The sequence below is a fragment of the Perca flavescens genome, chromosome 20, assembly GCF_004354835.1.
Source record: "Perca flavescens isolate YP-PL-M2 chromosome 20, PFLA_1.0, whole genome shotgun sequence".
NCBI classification, from domain to species: Eukaryota; Metazoa; Chordata; class Actinopteri; order Perciformes; family Percidae; genus Perca; species Perca flavescens.
The window spans coordinates 28,456,908-28,479,721 of NC_041350.1; the positions used below are offsets into that span (position 1 = coordinate 28,456,908).

General features: G+C 39.5%; 1 protein-coding gene across 1 annotated transcript; it reads left to right on the top strand.

Moving 5' to 3' along the window:
* The first annotated feature begins 5,248 nt into the window (after positions 1-5,248).
* Positions 5,249-9,958, top strand: si:dkey-177p2.6 (SERTA domain-containing protein 3). The gene is made up of 2 exons (XM_028565923.1): positions 5,249-5,377; positions 6,755-9,958. The coding sequence occupies exon 2, from the start codon at positions 6,759-6,761 to the stop codon at positions 7,515-7,517; it is 759 nt and encodes a 252-aa protein (XP_028421724.1). The 5' UTR covers positions 5,249-5,377; positions 6,755-6,758; the 3' UTR covers positions 7,518-9,958.
* The last annotated feature ends 12,856 nt before the right edge of the window (positions 9,959-22,814 follow it).

The window sequence follows — 22,814 nt, forward strand, 5'->3', positions numbered from 1 at the left end:
TAACCATCTGATGAGGAAAAACAAGTATTTGACCCCCTTAACAAACAGCAAGTATTCTGGCTCCTACAAGCCAGTTAGTCTTTCTTTAAGACACAGCCCCAATCCGAACCAATTATCTACATCAAATACACCTGCCTCACCTCGTTACCTGTATAAAAGACACCTGTTAACACCCAAACAACCAGCATCCAACATCACTACCATGGGCAAGACCAAAGAGCTTTCTACGGACATCAGGGACAAGATTGTTGATCTGCACAAGGCTGGGATGGGCTACAAGAGAATCGGAAAGCAACTTGGAGAGAAAAGATCAACTGTCGGTGCAGTTATCAGGAAATGGAAGAAGCCCCACACCACCGCCAACCTCCCTCGGTCTGGGCCTCCACACAAGATCTTGCCTCGTGGGGTGTCCCTGATCATGCGAACGGTGAGGAATCATCCCAAAACCACAAGGGGGAACTGATGAATCAACTGAAGGCAGCTGGGACCACAGTTACAAAAAGAAACGGTTGGTAACACACTACGCCGTCATGGATTGAAATCCTGCAGCGCACGCAAGGTCCCCCTGCTCAAGAAGAAACATGGACAGGCCCGCATGAAGTTCGCCATTCACCACCTGGACGACTCAGAAGAGGCCTGGAAGAAGGTGATGTGGTCAGATGAGACCAAAATAGAACTTTTTGGCCTCAACTCAACTCGTTGTGTTTGGAGGGCAAAGAACACCGAGTACAACCCAAAGAACACCATCCCCACCGTCAAGCATGGTGGTGGCAACATCATGCTTTGGGGGTGCTTTTCAGCCAAGGGGACGGGACAACTCCATCGTATTGACGGGAGGATGGACGGGGCCATGTATCGTGGAATTCTGGACCGACATCTCCTTCCCTCAGTGAGAGAGCTGAAGATGGGTCGAGGATGGGTGTTTCAGCACGACAACGACCCTAAGCACACCACCAAAGCAACAAAAGAGTGGCTGAAGAAGAAGCACATCAAGGTTCTGGAGTGGCCTAGCCAGTCTCCAGACCTGAATCCGATTGAAAATCTTTGGAGGGAGCTTAAAATTCGAGTTGCCAGGCGACAACCTCGGAACCTGAATGATTTGGAGGCTGTCTGCAGGGAGGAGTGGGCCAACATCCCTTTCCCGAAATGTGCACAAACCTTGTCACCAACTATAAAAACCGTTTGACATCTGTGCTGGCCAATAATGGCTTTTCTACAAAATATTAACATGCTGTTTGTCCAGGGGGTCAAATACTTGTTTTTCCTCATCAGATGGTTATCAATTTTAATAAATTCATATGATGTGATTTTCTGGAATTTTCTTTGGGATTCTGTCTTTCACTGTTAGAATGTACATATGATTAAAATTGTAGATTTTTGCATTCTTTGTAAGTGGGCAAACCTGCAAAATCAGCAAGGGGTCAAATACTTATTTCCCCCACTGTATCATATCGAAGGAATGTGTCACCCAGTGCAACAGCATGGCTCAATGATGTATTTTTAATATTTTTTTGGAAAACGATGGAGCTCTACGGCACAGAGGAATTAGAGATATCAGGCTTTGATACACAATACTTATTAGCAGGATTAAGTCATTGTTTCGTTTTGGTCTTTTCCCTGGATTTGTCGACAGTAGCGCAGGGTTGTGCGGCGGTGTTAGTGTCCCCTGAATGGCCCATATTTATCTGTATCACGTTCCCCAAGCTGCTAGTATGCCAGGTCCTACAAGTCTGTCTGAATCAACAGGCTAAAAAAAAGACTCATCACGGTCGGTTTTAAACTGGTGCTCAAGGCCATATTTGAGTGAATACACGTTAAACATAACATTACATCATTGTGTTTTGTCTGATACTCAGAAACGTGATTGGCCACAGCGTGCAGCGTGATGTCAACTTTAAGCCACAGGACTACCGCGGGTTGTTTTATTTTTTGTATTCTCTGCAGTTCGCAGCCTAAATACACCACCCACATCCATATGAATTGAATAATGTCCCGAAAAAGCGTTTTTGCAGAACATTATGGTGTCACAGTGAAGTTGAGCTTTGACCCTTTGGATATAAAATAACATCACTTAATTTTATTTTATTAGACATTTGTGTAAAATGTGAATTCTTGAGTTATGGCAAATAACACGTTTTGTTAGGTCACAGTGATCTTGACCTTTGACCACCAAAGTCAAATCAGTTCATCCTTGAGTCCAAGTTGACATTTGTCAGGCTCCCAGGAAGTGTGCCTGGCTTTGAAGCAAATTGAACAAAACGGTGGAATTGCAACTCCTAACCTGTCACGTGATGCCCTCTGGCCCAAAAAGACTTCCTCATAGACTTATATGACAAAAGAGACGACTGTAAATCGGGGTACATTTTTTGGAGTGTCACAAACCCCCTTGAAATGACTCGTTTTACTTAGTAGATTAGTGCCGATCATCAGGGTCATTTTTGGCTTCATGTGTAACTGAGCAACTCATAGAAATGAACGGCACGGAGGTAAACAATATAGTTTCTACTGGAGACAGTTCAAATGCAGAAGCACAATTGTTACTTCTCATTCAGAGCAACAGATCACTGACAGAGGCAACTATTTGGAACTGAGTAAATGGGCAGTTGTATGGATGGAAATTGTACAAAACTGTTCAGTACTTGCACCAATGTAACACCAAAGTGTCTGTACACTAGTCAAGACACTAAACAGGCCAAATATGCCTGCAGCAGTAAACTACATCAATATTTAGTTGTCTTTACACACAAATATTTGTTCTCAGAGTGCATTTTTTCACTGCTGGACAGATCAGGTAAATCCCAAAGGTGTTACGGGCCTTGCTCAAGGGCACTGCTACAGTAACTGTTGAGTGTGTTGTTGTTTTTTAAGATTATTTTAAGCATTTTAGGCCTTTATTTTTTATAGGACAGCTGAAGACATGAAAGGGGAGAGAGAGAGGGGGAATGACATGCAGCAAAGGGCCGCAGGTCGGGGGTCGAACCCGCGGCCGCTACGTCGAGGAGTAAACCTCTATATATGGGCGTGCTCGCTACCATGTGAGCTACCCAGGCGCCCATGTGTTGAGTGTGTTTTTGTGGGTATGTTTATTTTGTAAAAAAACGTGGAAATTAAAGTGAATTAGATGTGACTCTGCTGCCATTTGGCTGCAGCAGGACCTTTATCCTCACGTGTGTTCACATGACGTTGGACCGTGAAATTCTGCATTAGATATGCAGAGAGTTGGATTCAACAGAACAGGACTTCTGTCTGTTTGCAGCTCAGGACATGCATACACGGAACCTGTTCATAGCGACAATTTTCTATTAATAATGAATGCTACTTTTAGTCTACTGAAGAGAGACTTTTCCTATTCTTAAACATGCACAAAGTCTTGTCTGAAACTGTCAAAAGGTATTTGTTCGTAAAATTCTAGCTTACTCTGCATGTTGGCCTGCCTCCTAGTCTTCGTTTGCCCATAGTTAAAGATTAATGGCCTCTCGGTGACTCAGCAAAAAGGCAGCCCTTAGAGTCATTAGAGAAAGAGACTATTGTGTCTTAAAAAGCAGCAACAGAGAAAACAGTAATTACTATTCAGGAAATCCATGCAGTGTTTCAGTGTTGCACTTGGAAGTCCAGAAGTAATTACTAAGTGTGTGCTATCAGACGATTGCGCTGCCTTTAAAAACGTGAATGGGTTTATATTAAGTTAAAAAGTGCTAACAGGTCACAGGTCTCATGCTGCTTTCAGGTGCGTCTCATAAATCAAGACAACCATTTCTCACAAAGAAAACATTTTGGCTGGACATAATAACAAAATGGACCCCATAGATAGTTAAACTAATTCAAATTAACTACCATAAAAACGTTATTAACTTCATCATGCATGCATAACGCTTTTAATTTACGTAGTTGGACTTGTTATTTTTCTGTAATTTTTTATAATTTTCTTTTGGCACAAATTTATCAGCAACACCAGCATTTTAAGGTGGATTTTAATGTACATGCAATTCCCCCCGTCCACCCCAAAATGTAGGTCAGCAAACAATGAATGTAATAGTTTCATAATGTTGAATCTTAACTTTCTGTTCAGTAGAAGAAGAAGAGGGAAGAAGAAGTAGAAGAAGTGTAGCCGTGAGAGCTTCAGGAGGAAGAGATGGAAAAACGTGAATGAAGAGTTTCCTTTTTTGGTGTTTGCCCTCCCCCGTCTTTCCGCTCACGTCCTTCCCCCCTCTCTTCTGAGTCATCTGTCTCTTTAAAATGCTGCATTCAGGTGCTCACTGCAACTCTCTATGCTTTCTAGATATTTCTAACTGATAAATTGATAGTTTGTTTATATTTTGATACATAAATACTTTTGAAAGACATTATCATATATATATATATATATATATATATATATATATATATATATATATATATATATATATATTTATATTCTATAAAACTCACATGACACACACACACACACACACACATATAGGTGTACTTACCCAGACTATTTGATGTTACTTTATATGTTTACTCCTCTAGGCCTATATTTCAGATGGAAATATTGTACTTTTTACTCCTCTTCATTTAACAGCTGTAGTTAAAAAAATATTACATAGTAAACATGTGATTAGTTTGTAAAAAATTATGTATTCTTATACATTTAGGTACAAAGTAAAGTAGTTCAAATCAGCTCCACCTCACCCAGCTACTACATGAAAATGTTTCTTACATGTTATCGCATTAGTAACAACCCTGACGAGGGACATTTTACGGCATAATGCGTACTTGTACATATGACACTTGCAGATTATACTGGTCTTTTAGTAACGGAGTGTTTTTACACCGTGGTACTTTTACTTAAGTTAACAACGTAAATACAGCTTCCACCACTGTCAACCATAGTGGTTCTTGTAGTGATGCCGGTTACACTATTAAGTCCAGTTCAGTTTTTGTGTCTATATGTATGTGTATGTAACACTACGATCAGGATTTATATTCATACTTCATCACATAATGGTCAAAATAGACCCTCTTTCTTAATTAAATCGATATTTCTCCGGTCTTATTGACCAAATTCGTCTATCACGTGTGATTCACATATAGTTCAGCCGCACCTGAACGCAGCGGCAGCTCGCAGTTGGAACAAACGCACGCACATTCGATGCCCCGTGAGTGGCGGAGGTGGATGCTTGATCAGCTGGTGAGCTGACCAATCACAGCCGCCCGGGAGCTCCGGCGCTCTCTCTCTCTGCTCGGCGGCTCGGCCTCCTCCCCCCGCTGCTGTGTGTGTGGACGGACTGAACATTCCTCATCTTCCTGGGCACGATAGCAGAGGAACGCAGCGACGAAACGAGCCGAAGACACGACGGATTCACACACCTCACGAGACTTCCCATGAGCACCTAAGGTAGTTTTTTAACCTCGGTTTTTACTATTCACTTCAAATATCCTCAAGTTTTGTCTTTAAACGAAGATAGTGTTTCCCCCACTGAAGTCCGTTAAGGGGGTAGGGGGTGTTCTTGGGGGTCCGGGGCAAAATAAGGAGGATTGAGTGAAATGATTCTCTTATTTTACTACTATAAAGAGTGGAAATTGTATTTTTATATATATATTTACTTTATTCAGTTGTTCATCCCTCTATTAAATAAGACCAAGCAGCTTTTAATCTCTTCTGATGGGGGTTAAAATCTCATCAAATGGGGCTAGATGTGAGCCAAATTGTTATTTGGGAAAAACAATTGAGAGACAGTAATCTACAACTAACTAACTAATCCATGTCTGTATGGATGAGTAAAGTATATCAGCCTGCATGGGTGTCTCACAGTGAGTCATAAGAGTTATAATGTTCACTTTACAAATGTCTTAAATGAAAAAACTCGTCCACCCCGGTACACCGTGTACCGTTTGACCTGCATTTGCCTGTAAGTCTGTTTCTGATGTTCATTTTGGAGCTGATCAATTGAAAGTGAATGGGAAACTAGCCATGTTTGCTAGGCTGGGTGCTGTTACATAAGCTGGATACAAGGTTCATTACATAGCAAGGCAGCCTGATGTAGTTCTGAATGTGTCTCAGTGTTCCCAAAAAGAATCACCTGGTTTAAGCTACTGTTTTTAAGTTGGTTTCCTAATTGCTGTCAGTTGAGCAGACAGAAAGTCTCTATCAATAGCTTTACATATTACAGGGGCTTGTGTCTCTCATCAATGTACAGAAAATTAATTGGCAGTCGTTCTTTTCTTAGGTTTTCTCCTTTGTCTATTTATACCATTTTTAACTCAAGGCAGGTTGTTAAAATGATTACAAAAACATATTCCAAAATACTATATATATATATATATATATATATATATATATATATATATATATGTGCTATATAGCATTCATACACACACACATACACTTAATATGTACACATGAAAACAAATACATGCATACATACAGTCATAGGACATATTATCAATGCACAGTAAAAATATCGATACTCTAAGATGCGCCTTTATTTTGAAATTCACACTTTTTTCTTTTAGTTAAAAAGAATAGTTTGTTTTTTGGTTTAAATGTCTGGAAATGTTAATTAAGAATTAATATAATATTATGATACAACTTGTTATTTACACCCCTACTGAATAATGGTGGGGTTTTTCCATGAAAATGTAAAAAATATAAAGACATTAATATCGGCGGCATTACTACAGTGAACATGAATGTATCCTTCTTTAAAATGCATATTGGTGGAATGCACTGTACGTCATGTGTAACTGGTAATCTATATATGTGTTAATGTAGGTCGATGTTGGGTCGCGGTGTGAAGCGGAAGTGGAGCTGCCTGGAGGAGCTGGAGGCCGAGAGCCTCCCTGCTGCTGCAGAGAAGGAGAAGAATGGGGAGGAAGGAGGGGGAGATGAGGATGGGTTCCTCGTGGGTCCGTCCAAATCCGACATGAGCCACCTGCAGCAGCGTCAGCTGGTGCTCGGCCTGTGCATGGAGAAGCTCCAGGGCTACCAGGCCGGGATGGAGCTCAGCCTGCGTCGCTCCGTGCTGCTCATCAATACGCTCAGGCAGATCCAGGAGGACATGCAGAGCGACGGGGTGGGGACCTGCACATCCCAGGTACTCCTGAACGGGGTCCACCCTGACTCCATGCCTGTTACGTGCCCCGGGTGTGCAGAGAGCGATGATGGGGACCTGTCTCTGTCACCGCCACTTTCCCCAGAATTCCCCTCTCAGGAGGCAAACAGCACGACCGACCAGCAGAAATCGCTACCTGCTGCGGCGATCCACACTTTTAGTGATGCAGTAAACGCCATGGGCTACCTCAGCGACCTCGCCCTGGACGACATCTTTGAGGACATTGACACATCAATGTACGAGACTTCAGAACTGCCCTCTGCCTGGGTAACAGGCTCCCTGTGGCCAATCAGCGTGTCGCTTTGGACGGACGAGGACGTGAAAATGCGCTCTCCTAGCCACGCCTCGGCTGGGAGTCTGCAGTCATGTCTGATGGACCTGAATGAGCTGGACCACATTATGGAGATTCTGGTAAAGTCCTGATCACCAATACAAACTACTGCACATGGATCAAGGATCTGGGTCTGATTACAGCCGCTCCAGCTCACAGTGGAGGCTGGGAACGACTGATTTGAATTTGGATTTTTAAGGCTCCATATGATATTCTAGTTGAAAATGTGTTTTAGGGTTAACTTATTCATGAGGAACCATCCAACATCTTGAGTTAAGTACATGAACTTGTGCTTCAAATTAGACACAAATATTTGTTATAGCAGATGAATAATCCAGTTTAAAATGTCTCATTAGGAAACATGAAGGAAACATCCACTCTTAAACACTTTTATACTGTTTTAGGTTGTTAGAACTCAGGTGGATAACTGGCCAAACACACTTTAAGTTATTATATTATTGTTGACATTCAACAAGGAGAAATGCTTTTTTGAACAGACAGAGAGACCAATTCCTGGAGTCACAATAGCAGGACACAGATCAGATAGCTCTGCGGCTTCAGCACAGGTTGTGTTTTGAGTAGTGGGTCGATAATCTGTAGTAAAAGTAGATGAGGCACGTCTAGACAAAGTCGGTACACCAAAAGTACATCACAACACTTGTAAGGTAACAGCGGAAGAGCATCTAAGGTGGATTTTTTTCTTAATTTGGTTAAACTGTAAATGCAGATGGAGCCTTGAAATGTCCAGTCTCTCAGTGTGTATGCCACTTTTCTCCTATGTTTTATTAGGTTTGAATAAAAGCCACATCTCTGAGTGAAATCCACAGCTGAGGAAGAAGGAACCTGAGCTGCCATGGTTTGGGACGCACACGCTCAGGCTGTTGAGATCAGACCCAGGTTGATTATTAATTGAAATCCCTTCAATTACTCAAGAGGGTGTGGGCTTCAGCCAGCCAGGAGGGCAAAGGCCGGGTTTTCCTTTCAGTATTGAGACTAAATGTTTTTTTATCGCTCAGTGTAGGATCTTTAAATTAGACATCAGCCAAAACTCTTTGTGGCTGTGTTCATGCAGCAGTCAGAGGGTGGACAGTCTTTATATTTGGGCTTGTGAAAAGGAGAACGTGGCCACTGAATTTGGGGATTCACCAGCCAAAGAAGTAAGTTTCCAATCCCTGTAGAAGAATGCCACGTTCACATCGTTTCACAAAAAGCGGGAAAAAGATGACATCTTGTTGATCCGTTACAGAAACGATGAAATGTAAATCTGTTTATCTAATATTATTCTTATTTATGAATGAAAAAAAACAAACAACAACCACAAGCTGCAGCAGATACTATTTGTATGTAGAGTCTATTTGGGTGTGAGTGTAACTTATAATTTAGATTCTTTATGATCTTGTCGACTGTCGATGTATATGTCTACTTCTTTTGCACCATTTGTGACATCAAATGGGGCAAACTATCAGATCCTGTATGAGAAATATCCTTTCACCAGACGGTTGATGTGAACAGTTTTATCCTTCTCGGCAGCTTGTATTTACGGTAAATCCAACATGTCATGAACGCCGCATAAAACCTGTATTTTAAATAGTAATGTAATCACAGTCTGGTTCTGACTAAGGAGCTGATCACCTCAAGTCAACAATCAGAACTACTTTGCCATGTCTGTTGTAAATGACAACAGAAGCCTATGTATTATTATGGCAATGATGGTATGGAGTTTTATTGCAATGTTGGGAGTTTTCAAAAACTATTTTATACGTGTTTCTACCTGAAACTCCAATCACCTGTCTATGAGAAGAGATACAGTGAGTGAAGGGTTGCTGCAATGGGCTGCAATGAAGCAGATGTTGGACCTTCATTATCTGTGGTTTACTCCTGTACTACCTCCTGATGTCTGTTGTTGGTTTACCTGAACACTCCTTTCTGTCACTGATAGTACCATTTACAGTTTTTTTCCTTTTTCATCCATTTTAACTCAGCTGAAAATCCAATCCAATGGAATCCAGTGCTTTCCTGTCACACCAAAGCAATCCGTCCTCATCTCATGTCAACAACGTGCCTTACTACTGACCCTGATTTTTTATTCGCGTCGAGGTTTATGTGCTTCTCTGAGCTCCAGCTTCATTGATAAAACCCTAAGAACTGTGGGGAAGCACTAAAAGCCCAAACCACCATGGTTTCTTCCCTCTTCTCTGCCTTTTTTTCTGTGCTCGGTGAACACTAGTGGCATATGAGCTTAATGTATCCTGACAGGATGACAGAAAACTAGCTGAGGGAGGAGGTGGCAGTGAGGGCCAGGAGGGAAAAAGAAGAGGAGGGGTGGGAGGAAGTAGCTTGCGTCACTTGTTCAGTAGGAGGGGTTTAGAGCTTGTTTTGCCCAGACTCAGACCACCGACCAATCACATGAGATGTACGAGGAGCACACTGCTGCTGCTCCAACAACAACTTGTTTTTGCTCCTAATGGCTCTGCACAGAAATACAGTGTGAATCTGTTGGATTTCAGCCTCTGAAATAAAACCACTTCTCTTTTGTTGTTGTTTTTTTTTGTATAATTTACATGACCTGAATACAAAAAGCAGAAAGCTGCAGTGTTATTTATAATTGTATGAGAGTGTCAGTAGGGTCTGTAAAGCAAAGGCTGTATGTTGTTGCTGATAATGAGAAAAATGCAACTGAAGGATGGTAATATGATGATAATAATGTATTGTATTTTTTGTGGAATATTTTATAGATTTTATTCAATAATACAGTAAAAAATACCCAAACTTCCTCATGTGAGTCTTTATTCATTATGCCTCATTATGCAACAGACCTGTGTTGTTTTTTGAGGTCAGAGACACAAAATCACATCCAGATTACAAAAAAAACATGATCATGAAACTAAATATTACACAGATATACTGCCAACCTCTCCAAAAAACGTGCCTTTACTGAACGACAACAGTGCATACACAATGAGATAATAGTCAACATATGACTGCATGTGGTTTATGGATTAACCCTGATTTCCTCCCATGAAAACCTTTCTCTCCGACTTCACCAAAATCATGCCGTGTTTACTGTGACTAGTTAGCCCAAATGTGTTAACGTATCCAACCTACAGCATTAGATCTTGTTACATGCAGCACACACCCTGGGAAGCTAGAATCAGGGCAAAATCTCCCTTAATGCTTTTTCCACGAGTCAAAAGGAAGCCAAGACTGCCCTCTGGTGGCCATTTGACTGAAAAGCAGATGTGTGCTGATGGTAAGCATGACGGTGCAAATTCGTATGTTCAGTAGTGTTGGTGTTTTTGCAGCTTCATCACAAACCTGATTCTTGCACAAAGCCTTTGTGCGCTTGAGTAAAATAAGTGCCAGCTGTTCTTACAGTGGGGTTAACAGGGTTGCTAAGGCATATCACTGGAAACTATCCCAGTCACGTATGGAGTGAGAAGCCTAATCTCATGTTTCACCTTCCCATATGCTGCAGACACATCTGCAGCACTGCAGGGCAATGCAACTACAAATCATTTACTTCACAATGTAAAACACTGCTTTGCAGAAAAAGTGGAATTATCAATCAAACTTACTTGAGTATTAAAAATAGTCATCATTAAATGACTGATGTGTTAACAGCAGTATTTAGGAGGTGCATCATCATTACGTTTGGTAGTTTTAACTCAAGCAATTTATTCAAACAACGTACGGTGTAAAATGTTAATCTTGAGAGTAAACAGTAATCTGTGTTGTCTAATCAATTCAGTGGAGTAACAAAATGCGAATAATCAAATAATATTCAATTTCCACGAAGTTGGACTTGAGTGCATGGCATTCTAATTATTGTCCTTAGTTAGCTCCTTCATCTGTCAATTCTAGCTAAACAAAAAGCTTCCCACATGGCCACCTGCGATCAAATCTACTTAAACGTGACTGCATGGAGCCTAAATTCAGTCTTTTTTGTAGTTTGTTTATTTTTTGTTATGCATCTGTTCATAATTATCGGATAAAAAAAAAGGGGGTTGTAACGATAATTATTGCTGCATAGGGAAATAAATAAAACAGATAAAATGTACAGCGTACAGGGAAGAGCTGCAAAGATGAATCAATTAGTTGTCAGCTATTAAATTAATCGCCAACTATTTTGATAATTGATGAATCGATATGAAAAAAATGTGAATATTGATTATGTGGTTTCTTTACTCCTCTATGACAGTAAAGTGTATAATTGTGGACAAAACAAGACATTTGAGGACGTCATCTTGGGTTTGAGAAACAATGATTCACCATTTTCTGATATTTTATAGACCAAACAACTAATCGATTAATTGAGAAAATAATCAACAGACTAATATGCTATGAAAATAATCGTTAGCTGAAGCCAGCGCACTGGCAGGGCTTGGATCAGGATAAAACAGCTAAACAAACCTTTAGGTTCAGCTCCGTTGTCCTTGTTTTTAGCCGTTTTGTCTATTCTGTGTATGTACATTCAGAGCAATTAAAATTGCTTGATATGTATCTCACTCTTTTGCAGCGTATTTTACTGCATATCAGACTCTGATTTCAGTCCAGAGAATAAGACAGAAGTAAGAGTTGCAGTAGATGTTGTTGGTCTATCATCTATCTATCTATCTATCTATCTATCTATCTATCTATCTATGATGATGCTGCAGATAAGTCAGTGAAACTGAAGGTGTATATAGCTGTATAAATGTCTAAAAGTCTGCGTCCCTGCGGAGTGCTGCGGTGTATCAGCCCTGGGTTTAATGTTTCGACATCAGTCGGATGTGGCAGAGTAAAGCCAGGCTTTGGCTGACTCAGCACACACTCGCAGAACAAACAACCTCTGCTGTTGCTGCTGTAAAATAATGCGATGGATATATACTGTAGATCCAGCAAAACTTGGCGAGTTGTTTATGTAAAAGAAAAACATGTTTTATCAGTGTAACTAGTGTGTGAGTGGGGCTGCATTTGAGACTTTATAGATTGTAACAGCACTTGCTCATGGGAAGTGAAAAACTTCAAGGACAGCTTTACTATTTAAGTCCTCAAACAATAGGCGCTCAAATGAACATTGAAACAGGGTTTGCTTGCTGTAATGATTCCTCTGGTTTACACTGGCTAAAAAGATCCCTTCCTAACAAGATTCAGCAGTCTGAGTTAGTCAAGATTTTGTTTGTTGCTGAGCTGCAGTGGAAGGATAGCAACAAGAAGAGGAAATGTTCTAATAAAACGACTAACTTTGCAAGATACTGACTTGATTTGACTAACTCAGACGGCTGAAACATCTTATAAAATTCAATACATTTTTGGACAGAATAAGGACTGTGAATTTTGTCCCCCATCACTTACATTCATAATGCATCAGGAAGGGATCTTTAAACAGCCAGTATAATATATATAGGAGGAATGATTACAACAAGCAACCAAAACATGTATTTGTGTGACAAGAAATAAACTACAATTACCGCCTCACGGTTGTATGGCTCCAACAACCAAGTCAAGTTGCAGTTTGCAGCCATGTCTGTCCAGACTCATATATGTAGTGAAGACTTTGAAGGGATTTAATAAAAGATAGTTTTTGTGAAATGGAAGTTATCACTATTTATATGTCATTTCCAGTGAATCATTTTCAGGGAGGAACATGCCGTCTCCCCTTAGAGAGAATTTTTACAGCTGAGACCTGAAGTTCAATGTCAGCAAAACCGTTGAGCCTGTGGTGGACTACCAGAGGATGGGATAGAACCCAAAGTCGTAGCCATGACAGTAGACAATGCGTTAGATATGGATGTTGCTGCAAAGAAGATACACATTCTAATACGTAGATGCTTCACACACCCATCTTCAACCCAAGATCTAAACAATCCCCAGTTTTTAAATTAGTGTCAACAATTCTTGCAGCGCATTTGAAAGGAGTTGTTTTTGCATCCAACCATTTTGAAAAATTCTTCCAGGTATGGCCAGGGATGTAGAAGGGTTGGCTGGTCTTCCTGGCTACCAACCTCCTCGCCGGTGCTTGGTTGGGACATTTCACTTGAGTTCTCGAGTCTCTGCCACGGACATCTTCGTACTAGGCTACATTGAGAGAATTTCTAATAAGGTAGACGGCCTCTGCTACATACGTCTGCTATTTCCTTGCTGGAGTGTGATGTAATTTGTGTGCTGGTGCGATAGATTGCGTCGGAATGGTATATGTTTGCTATCCGGATGGCGCGATTTATCTGGATAGGTTTATTTTTTTTTTGTGTTTTTTTTTTTTTACGATGACAAGCCGGTATGAAAACAAGCCAAACTGTATAAAAAAATGACTGAAATCTTGTGACTCTCTGAGTAATGTCTCAACTTTGGCTTCTTTCCCGATGAAGACAGACGTGGGAATGTGTGTGACAGGGTACGTGACCCTGAGGAACAAATTCCTGTTGGTCTGATTATGTGTAAGTGATTTAAGGTCCTCCAGACACCGTGGAGATTCAGGCAGGTCCGAGATGTGACCTGAACACATGCGTTCTTGTAGAAATGGATTTGAACCGGCATCTTCAGACTAAGAGGCTCCCATTCATTTTCAAATTGGAAACAAATTAACTGCTGGTATGTTGTTTTTCCTGACTAGCTGTAAGACAGAGACAGAGCACAGGCGGTGGTGATTTGTCTGTGACCCCAGACCACATGGACTTGAGAGGGGAAATAAGGGGAAGTTGGCGACCAGGTCATTTCCAAACAGCCACTGTCAAAACGTTAGCGGTCATTGGATTGGACACAATGCTTTTTTCTTTTTACTTCAGAATGGAACAGATTAAATATGGCAAATTGTGAAAGTAATCACATTTTATTGAACATGATTTGAAAATGACTATTTTGGCACAACTGACATTTTTTTAAGAACTTGATGAAAAATATAAACACTCACCCTGAAAATGTCCTTACTTCATCTGCTTCAGACCAAATGTATTAGTACCAGTGGTACTCAAGTACTTTACTTTGAAGATTTGAGGCACTTGTACTTGACTTGAGTGTTTCTATTTTATGCTAGTTTACACTCCATACACTTATAAATATTGTACATTTTACTCCACAATATTTAATTGACAGCTATAGTTATTGGTTACTTTGCAGATTAGAATTTTACATACAAACTATATACTGTTGGGTTGTTTAATATAATGCATGTTTTTTAAAAGTCAGCAGATAGAGTCGCTAAAGTTAGTTTTACTTTTACCAGCTACAAAATAAAATGATGCATACAGACCTACAGTAACATTCAAAGGGCTAATTTTGCATAAAATAAGTACTTTTATTTTGATATTTAAAGTACATTTTGCAGCTAATATTTACATACATTTACAAAATCAGAATTTTGAATGTAGGAATTTTATGTTGAGTTATTGTTATTTTTACTTAAAAATAAAAGTACTGAATACTCTCTCCACCACTAATTAGTATATACTCATATTAAGTGACAATATGCAACTTTGTTTTGTTTCTAAAACTCTGTCATTTTTCATATAGTGATCTTAAATGACCTGAAACAGCAAAGGAGACTAACAAAGTGAAAAGAATGCTATTAGTTTTTTTTAGCGCAGTTTCTCTGGTCCGATTATTCCCGCAAAGTCACAGAATGATTTGCAGCAGGTAGACAGCTCTCAGTAACACATTCTGACAGGTCACAGATTTCTTTGTCTGTGTTAGTGTACCCAGCCAGGTCAAAGGTAGCAGGAGATTTCTTTATATAGGCCCTATTGTATTTTAATGATATTTTAGAAGTTACCTATTGTAGTTATGGCTGACCATCACAGGAAAGAAGGAAATTACACGAAGAACAACTAAAAGCTAAAAGGGAAAGTGAAAGACGACAGGCGATAACGTGAGTCAACTTCGGTCGGGCTTTCAACAGATGGAGACAATTACGTGATTGTATATGATTCAATCCCACCCAGAATTGGCCATCAAGTATGTAAAATGTCTATTTCATTCATAAAATATCTTTTATAAATGATGTGGTTACGGATGGGGGGGAATGTTAAATTATGCCCCCTTCAATTTAGCGCAGACAATTTATTTCTTTTAGTCCGTGTTTGTGTTGGCCTACTATTTTCTTTTCCCTTGTCCCCCTGTACCTGTGTAAAGCGTCCTTGGGATTCATGAAATGTGCTATATTAATCTAAGTGATTATTTAATTGGTTGCTACAACAATCTCTTTGTTTTGGCTCATAACACAGTGATAACGTTACCCGGTTTAGCTCACGATACATCCAGGCTAAGTTAGTGTATGCAACACCTGAAATGCAACGATGCATCTGTAACGTATTCTCTTATTGTACATGAATGATTTTTTGTCCAAGCAACTGTATGACCTCCCGGTAAAGCTAACTCAGTAATCTACAGTGGGCAATACAGCACCTTCAGGAAAGACCTTTACGACAGCAGGTCTGGTAAAAACACTACCGCTTTTGTCCAGAGCGGCCGCTAGAATCAACACAAACTGAAAGTATAGCCACTTTAAGTTACAGGTTTTTGGAGAAAAGGGAGTATAAACCATATAAAATATAACCTAGTATAAACCCTGATTAATATTGATGGTGACATCTTCAAATTGCTTGTTTTGTCTGACTGAGAGTCCAAAACCTGAAGATATTCAGTTTATAATGATAGAAACAAGAGTAGACCAGCTAATACTCCAATTTGTGAAGCTGGAACTAAAGAAGAATTGGCATTTTTCTTTAATAAATCAATTGATTTGATTTATTAAAGAAAAATGCCAATTCTTCTTTAGTTCCTTTTCGCCAATTTAGTTTCTTTTTGCCAATTCTTCTTCAAGCTTCTTCAAGCTGTAACATGAAAATGAACAAACATTAAGTTACGGGATTTATTTTATTTTGACATGATGACATGATGATGCTGGAGGTTGATGTTAAGTCTTGGTGGTAATCCAATTAAAGTCCTCGAACAAGAGTGACACTGTACCATATGGCTGCACTGCCAGCACGGATCATTCTAATTTTCTCCAAATTAATTATAATGTGGGTAATTAAATGCGGAGGAGAAGCTATTAGTCACAGCCATTAGCCACCGGTCGCATGCAGATGGGACATATGCATGTGGCAGATGTGTTTTCACCAACATTCATGGAGGCCCTTCATGTGGAAATCACATGAGATGGGCTGTGATTACATTGATTACAGATATTAGTTAGACCTTTCAGCCAAGCATAATATTGTTAAAGTATAAAACCTTTAATTTGTCTTTAATCATGTCACAGATATTTATGTAATATTTGGATGAAATTCATTTTATCTTTAATGTCAGCAATCAAACTGTGAAATTGTGAGAATGTATGGGTGTGTTTGATGACAATAAAGGAAAATGAGCAATTAATTAAAAGAGCAAGTAATTTTCTCAACTGGATAAAATGTAGTCAAAACTATATAATATTTTCATAGTACTCAGTTTTACTTTAATCGGTCATCCGATAAAACTCACAGAAAGCTTGCACACTGACTCCCATGCGTTTTATTATTCTATTCATTGTGAACATTTTGCAATATGAGACAAAGTGTGGTCATCAAGAAGGGAGGATGACTTTGTGGTTGCATTTTAATAAAAGACAAAGGGCTCTATTTGGCACCCGCAGTGGGAAGCCGGACGCAAGTGTCTTTGCTAGTTTAAGACCGACGCAGTTGTCAATTTCCCGTCTAGCGCCCGTGTTGTTTAAATAGCAAATGCACCTGCGCCCATCTCTGCGCCCATGGGCGTGCTGGTCTTACAGGGAGGGGTGTGCAGGTGAATTCTTGGCGTATTGCTATCTTGAGGCAGGGGGAAGTGATTGCGCCAGTGACCAACAAAAACCTGGTCTAAAGTCAATAGCGCAGCATTTCATTGATATTTCAACAGAGCATTAGTAAAATGCTCCTAGGCTTGTGCACAGCGCACGCACACTATGCTTGTAACACACACAGTGACGCACAGCAGCACACAAACATGCAAAAGATTACAAATAAAAATATTATGGTGCAAATCCTCCATCATAATAGCAATGTGCCAAGGTCCAAACGCGCCTGGCTTTTAAAGGGAATGGGAGATGACACTCTGATTGGTTTATTGCATGTTACGCCCAAAACACACCTATGAATTAATGAAGACACTAAGTACAACCCTTTTGAACCATGTGCCTGGCGCACGGACCCTTTTTTCCGCCTTCAAACTAGCCAAAGTGGATTTGGACATGCCCTAAACGGACCTGCACCAGGCGCTTCATGCCATGCGCTTAGATTGTTAAAATAGGGCCCAAAGCCTGCTAGCAACTGAATTGATTATGTAGCTGCAATGGATAGCGCTAGTCCTAAACGGGGCTAATGAATGAAAGACATTAGCAAGAAGTTATTGTTTAGCTGCCTATAGAGCACAATCAGTCTAATCTTTTGTACATCCTTTGTATTGTGATCAGTACACCATCCCCAATTTCAAGCTGTTCTGCAATCACCTGCCACAAGTTATCTTTAAATTAAACATTCTTTACTTTGTTTGTCATAAGTGCTTTGTGCTGGGAGATGAAAGTGAAACAGCTTATTAGATGCCATTTTGGATGATGGCGTTTTGCATGCATGGTGGTTCTGATGACGGATGCAAAAAATGCAGAAAATCAAACCAGTTCTTAAAACTTGAATTATTTCGAAGTCAGGGTGTAAACGTGATTGACCCAATGTGAAGTTGTATTATCTTTAAACATGAGACAATTTCTGACGAAAAATACGGACTTGGTTCACAAAGGCCTTTAGGTATAGCACTGTTTGAGCTAAATGCTCACGCCAGCATGCTATAATTAACATTTTAATAATTGGCACCAATAAGCACATTTGAAGGTATTGGACAAATTTAAATTGTGCCCTGATAATGGCACTAGATGAAAAGTCTAGGGAACTTGAATGTATTAAATGTCATTGCAATACAACCAGAAGCTCTAAAGATATTTTCTTTCTGGGCCAAATAATACTGTGGTAAATACAGGCAACTTCCTCATAGATCGCAGACTTTTCCTTCAGAATGGCTCAGGGTGTTTGAAAGCCTTTCTATGTAATTGTTCATTTTCATCTGACATCAGTGAACATGCAGTCCTAAGAAAAAACATTAAGAAGAGAAATCTGATGTCTCAAGTTTTATGTTTTTTTCTCCAGATTTTCTTTGCACAAAAGTGTCTGATGCATGTCTCTTATCCTCTAAATGCCAAACACACTGTCGTAATCTACCTAATGAATTACACAGAACACCAGTGAAGATGGTGCACCAACCTCAACTATAAAAACATTTCTAGGTATTTTATCCAACCCCTTGAGGTTTTTCTTTCTTCCAGAAATGCCCTGTTTCACAATCACACCCGTCCATGCTGCTTTGCTTCACAATCCTTAAACAATAGCTCTTGAAAGAGCCGAGATACCAGCAAAATATTTTTTTCTTTACCTGTAAGTGTGGGGGTTTGAATCAGCAACCTTTCAGCCTCAAGTTCACCTCTTGTCTACCACATGTCAGATGTTGGAAGCTAAAAATAATATGAGGAAAAGATGTCACATATGGAAGTAAACTAGAGATTTAAGTACAAATTGTTCCCACATTCAACATAATTGTATCATAATTGATTTCACATTGTCACATTTCACATTGTTGACAAAGCGAGTAATAAATTCATCCATCTATGAAAAAAATGCATTTCAAATTATATAAAGTCAAAGCATTGCACTGCAGCGTTTTGCACATGCCTCTTCTGTCCAGCTTTTGTAAGATTTCATGTCTGTGGAGAATGAAATCACGCTGGAAGCATGAAGATATAATTCATTTCCAACACTGCTGAGTGGAAAACATGATGTTGATCAAAATCACCAGCCGAGGTGTTTACTGTATGACTCTTATGAACTCTTTCAACACCACTGACAGCAATTTTCTTGAAATCACACAAAACTGAAAAAAAAGACCTCAGAACATAGCAACATATCTCAAATTAATTATAATATCTGGGTCTAACTACCATAAACAAATGAGATCAGTGTTATTTCACATTGTTAGTTGTAGTGGTGGTTTTTAAAATAAGCCCAGTTGCAAAAAGAAACACACATTTTTCACAATATTTTTTTTTACCTCGTACTGAATTCAGCCTACATCTCCAGTTAGTTGTATGCTCACAATGGAGAAATTACAATAAAGTTCACTTTAAAATCCCAACATGCTTGATTTGAACTGTGGTATTGACTGGATGCTATTATTTCACAATTCTGCAACACTTAGCTCAAAGGGGGGAGCTAGCTGGAGAGTAATGAAAACACAGCAGACATTGGTGATAGTTTAACTAACGGCATCATGGGGTGTCCTGGTGGTCTAGGAGTTTAAGATGCTGACCATATATTCACAAAGGCCCCAGTTAAAGTCTGGCTGAGGACCCTCTCTCTCCTCTCATTTCCTGTCACATCTCCACTGTCAACTATCTAATTAAAGCAAAGAAAATTCCCTTAAATAAGTCTAAAAATCATCTGTATCACAACGTATCACCAAGCCTTATACATCGCTGAATCTAAAGTGTGAATGAAAACATACACTTTGCTGTTATTGTATTGCTTTACAGATGAGGCCACACAAATGGAGACTGCACTGACTTCACTAACACTGATCCTCTGAAGATCTTCAGGAAGGTTGCTGTAAGAGTTTTGCTGTAAGCGTTGTTTTTTCAGAACAGAGATTTCCTTTATTGTATTTGTTGTCTTTCTATTATTCTGCTCAGTTGTGTTAGTTAAAGTTGAACATACACGGCAAAGAGTCTCCCGCCATTTTACTAGATAAATAAACCCTTGACCTACTGGTGGCACTAGAGAAAAAGTCAAAGCAATCCATCCGATAGTTGTTGAAATATTTCAGTCTGGTCTAAAGTGGTGGGGAGACCAGCTGACCTTCCCTTTGAGCAACAATGCTAGCCTGGTTAAAACAAAAGATTGGACAGTTCTTAAATGGTAAAAAGCGCTTTATGATAAAAAGTTACCACACTGTGGAGTTCATTCTGTATTTGCACAAATATGCAGATTGCCGGGCGCCTGGGCAGCTCACCTGGTAGAGCACGCGGCCATATGCAGAAGCTCAGTTCTCACCGCAGCGGCCTCGGGTTCGGTTCCGACCTGCGGCCCTTTGCTGCATGTCATTCCCCCTCCCTCTCCCATTTCATATCTAAACTTTCCCTTTTGGATAAAGCGGCAAAAAAAATAAAAATAATAATAATAATAATATATATATATATATATATATATATATATATATATATATATATATATATATATATATATATATATATATATGTATATATGTATATATGCCCTAAAGTCACCCTTAGGTATACATGTCTTCTGTTACTGAACATGAAGTGCTTGATTGTCCTAGAGTCTGAATTAAAAATCGGTGTGACTCCAGCAGAGCATATGGATCTCTTACAGTCTCATCCATGCACATTCCAACAGAGAACAAATATCTGCCTAAGAACATACAGTATGAAGTCTGTGGTATGTGTTTGCCATGTGATGCTGGCTCATCCTTGGGGCGTCAGGTTTTGCTTTTCACAGTGTGTTGTGTGGAACTGAACGCTCATAAGGTTGCATTTCTCTGGGAACTGAAGTGTACTGAGACTTCTAACAAGGTCGCACACCTTAGCCTGACATTTTCACAGCTGCTTAACAGCAACAAATCCATCAGCACGGCTTCAAAACAAGCACAGAAAACTGTTACAAGCCATATAGGAAACTGTTTTGTTGTTTCTGATGCTGAAATCAGCTTGATGTAGGTGTGCATCTAATGGGGAATGTTACTTTTTAATCAAAATAGTAAATAATTACTCCAGTTTATTATTTATTTTTTAACTTTTATTAGAAAGTCCTTGTTCCGGAACTTAGTAACATCATGGACTTACAGCAGCTGCAATGAGTATTTTTATTGTAACAATTGATCAAATGACTTGTATGTGAAAGGAGTCACCCTACAGACTAGCGGTTTACCATCTTTCAGCCTTTTGTTTTGGTTTAAGCAACTGTAACTCCATAAGGAGAGAATATGTCACATTTGCTGCTTCTTGTCTGCTTGATCAATTCAAAAGGGGATCAGACAGTAGGTCAGTGTTGAGTTCATAACTTGTTTCACTGGACCAAAGTGTCCAAAATTAATGCAGCTTTTATGAACCTGTTGTAGCTCCATGATTTGTCCTGCCAAGTTTATTATCCATCCATTTGGGTTTTAAAATTATATGTTTCCTCTTCTTTTAGCAATACGTTATTAGCCTGGCCAAACTGTGTAAAGACCCAGTGGTTGATCTTTAAAAATAGGCTACAAATAGGCCATGCAATTCCAGAATCATCTTTAATTTTATATCTGCAATGCCTAATGTTGATGTCTGTCCATCATTTTTGGGAGTTTTGTGGAGGCAGAAGAAAGCAACATGGCTGCCGTCATTCGAGCGACTCGCTCGTATGTATTCTGAATGATTCTGAATGGCAGATTCTACGCGTAGGAGAATACTTTGATTAGTTGGTGGAAGTAATAACACATAAATGAGCACATATTTGCGAAAGAACAAAGGGGTTTTCACTAAGAATCAACTCAAAACATTACACAATGGAGCTTTAAAGTGCTGACCCTCAGCTTTAAGGGTGTGTGACGGTGTTCACATCCATACTGGGAGACCAGTGTGGGAATCGTAGCACTTTTTACCCTCTGGAGGTGTGTACTCAAAGGGCTTAAAAACTCTATACAGTTGCTTGGATGTGTATGTAAACACCCACTGACTTAAAGTAAAAGGATGCTACTAATCAACGTGACTAAGTTGAACATTACACAAATATTTTGGTAAATAACAACACAGCACAGAGGGGCAGTTCCCAGTGCCGCATACAGATGAAAAGAGGTCACGGCCTGATCAGGACGCAGATAACATCTGGCTTAGACTTAAAATAGACTTGTTTTTGTCTGACTTACTGTATGTGCATATGTAATGAAAGTGGATTATTGCGTTCAAATCTTACGTAACACTTTAAATGACTGCTTTCTTTTGCCACATGGTACAAAATATAGTCATAAATTTACATAGTAAATAGGATTTTTGTTATAGGAAGGAGACAGAGACATGTTACCTGAGAAGGATAAACAACAAGCCACAGAACAGCACAATCTGCCTTTTCTGACTCTGGTATTGATGTCCACATTGTTCTAACTCATATCTTTTTGTCCTCAAGCATTCTCACGTAACATGCTTTTTGATAAATGCTTCAAAAATGTAATTTAATACACATATGATCAGAAAATTAACAAAAAGCCTGACACTGGCACATCAGTCTAGTTAAAGAAAAATGCTTATTGTGAGTACTTTTCCCTCCAGCCAGAAATTGATTTAGGTT

Excerpts from the sequence above, each read along its gene's own strand:
- si:dkey-177p2.6 (XM_028565923.1), top strand. The coding sequence starts at position 6,759 with ATGTTGGGTCGCGGTGTGAAGCGGAAGTGGAGCTGCCTGGAGGAGCTG.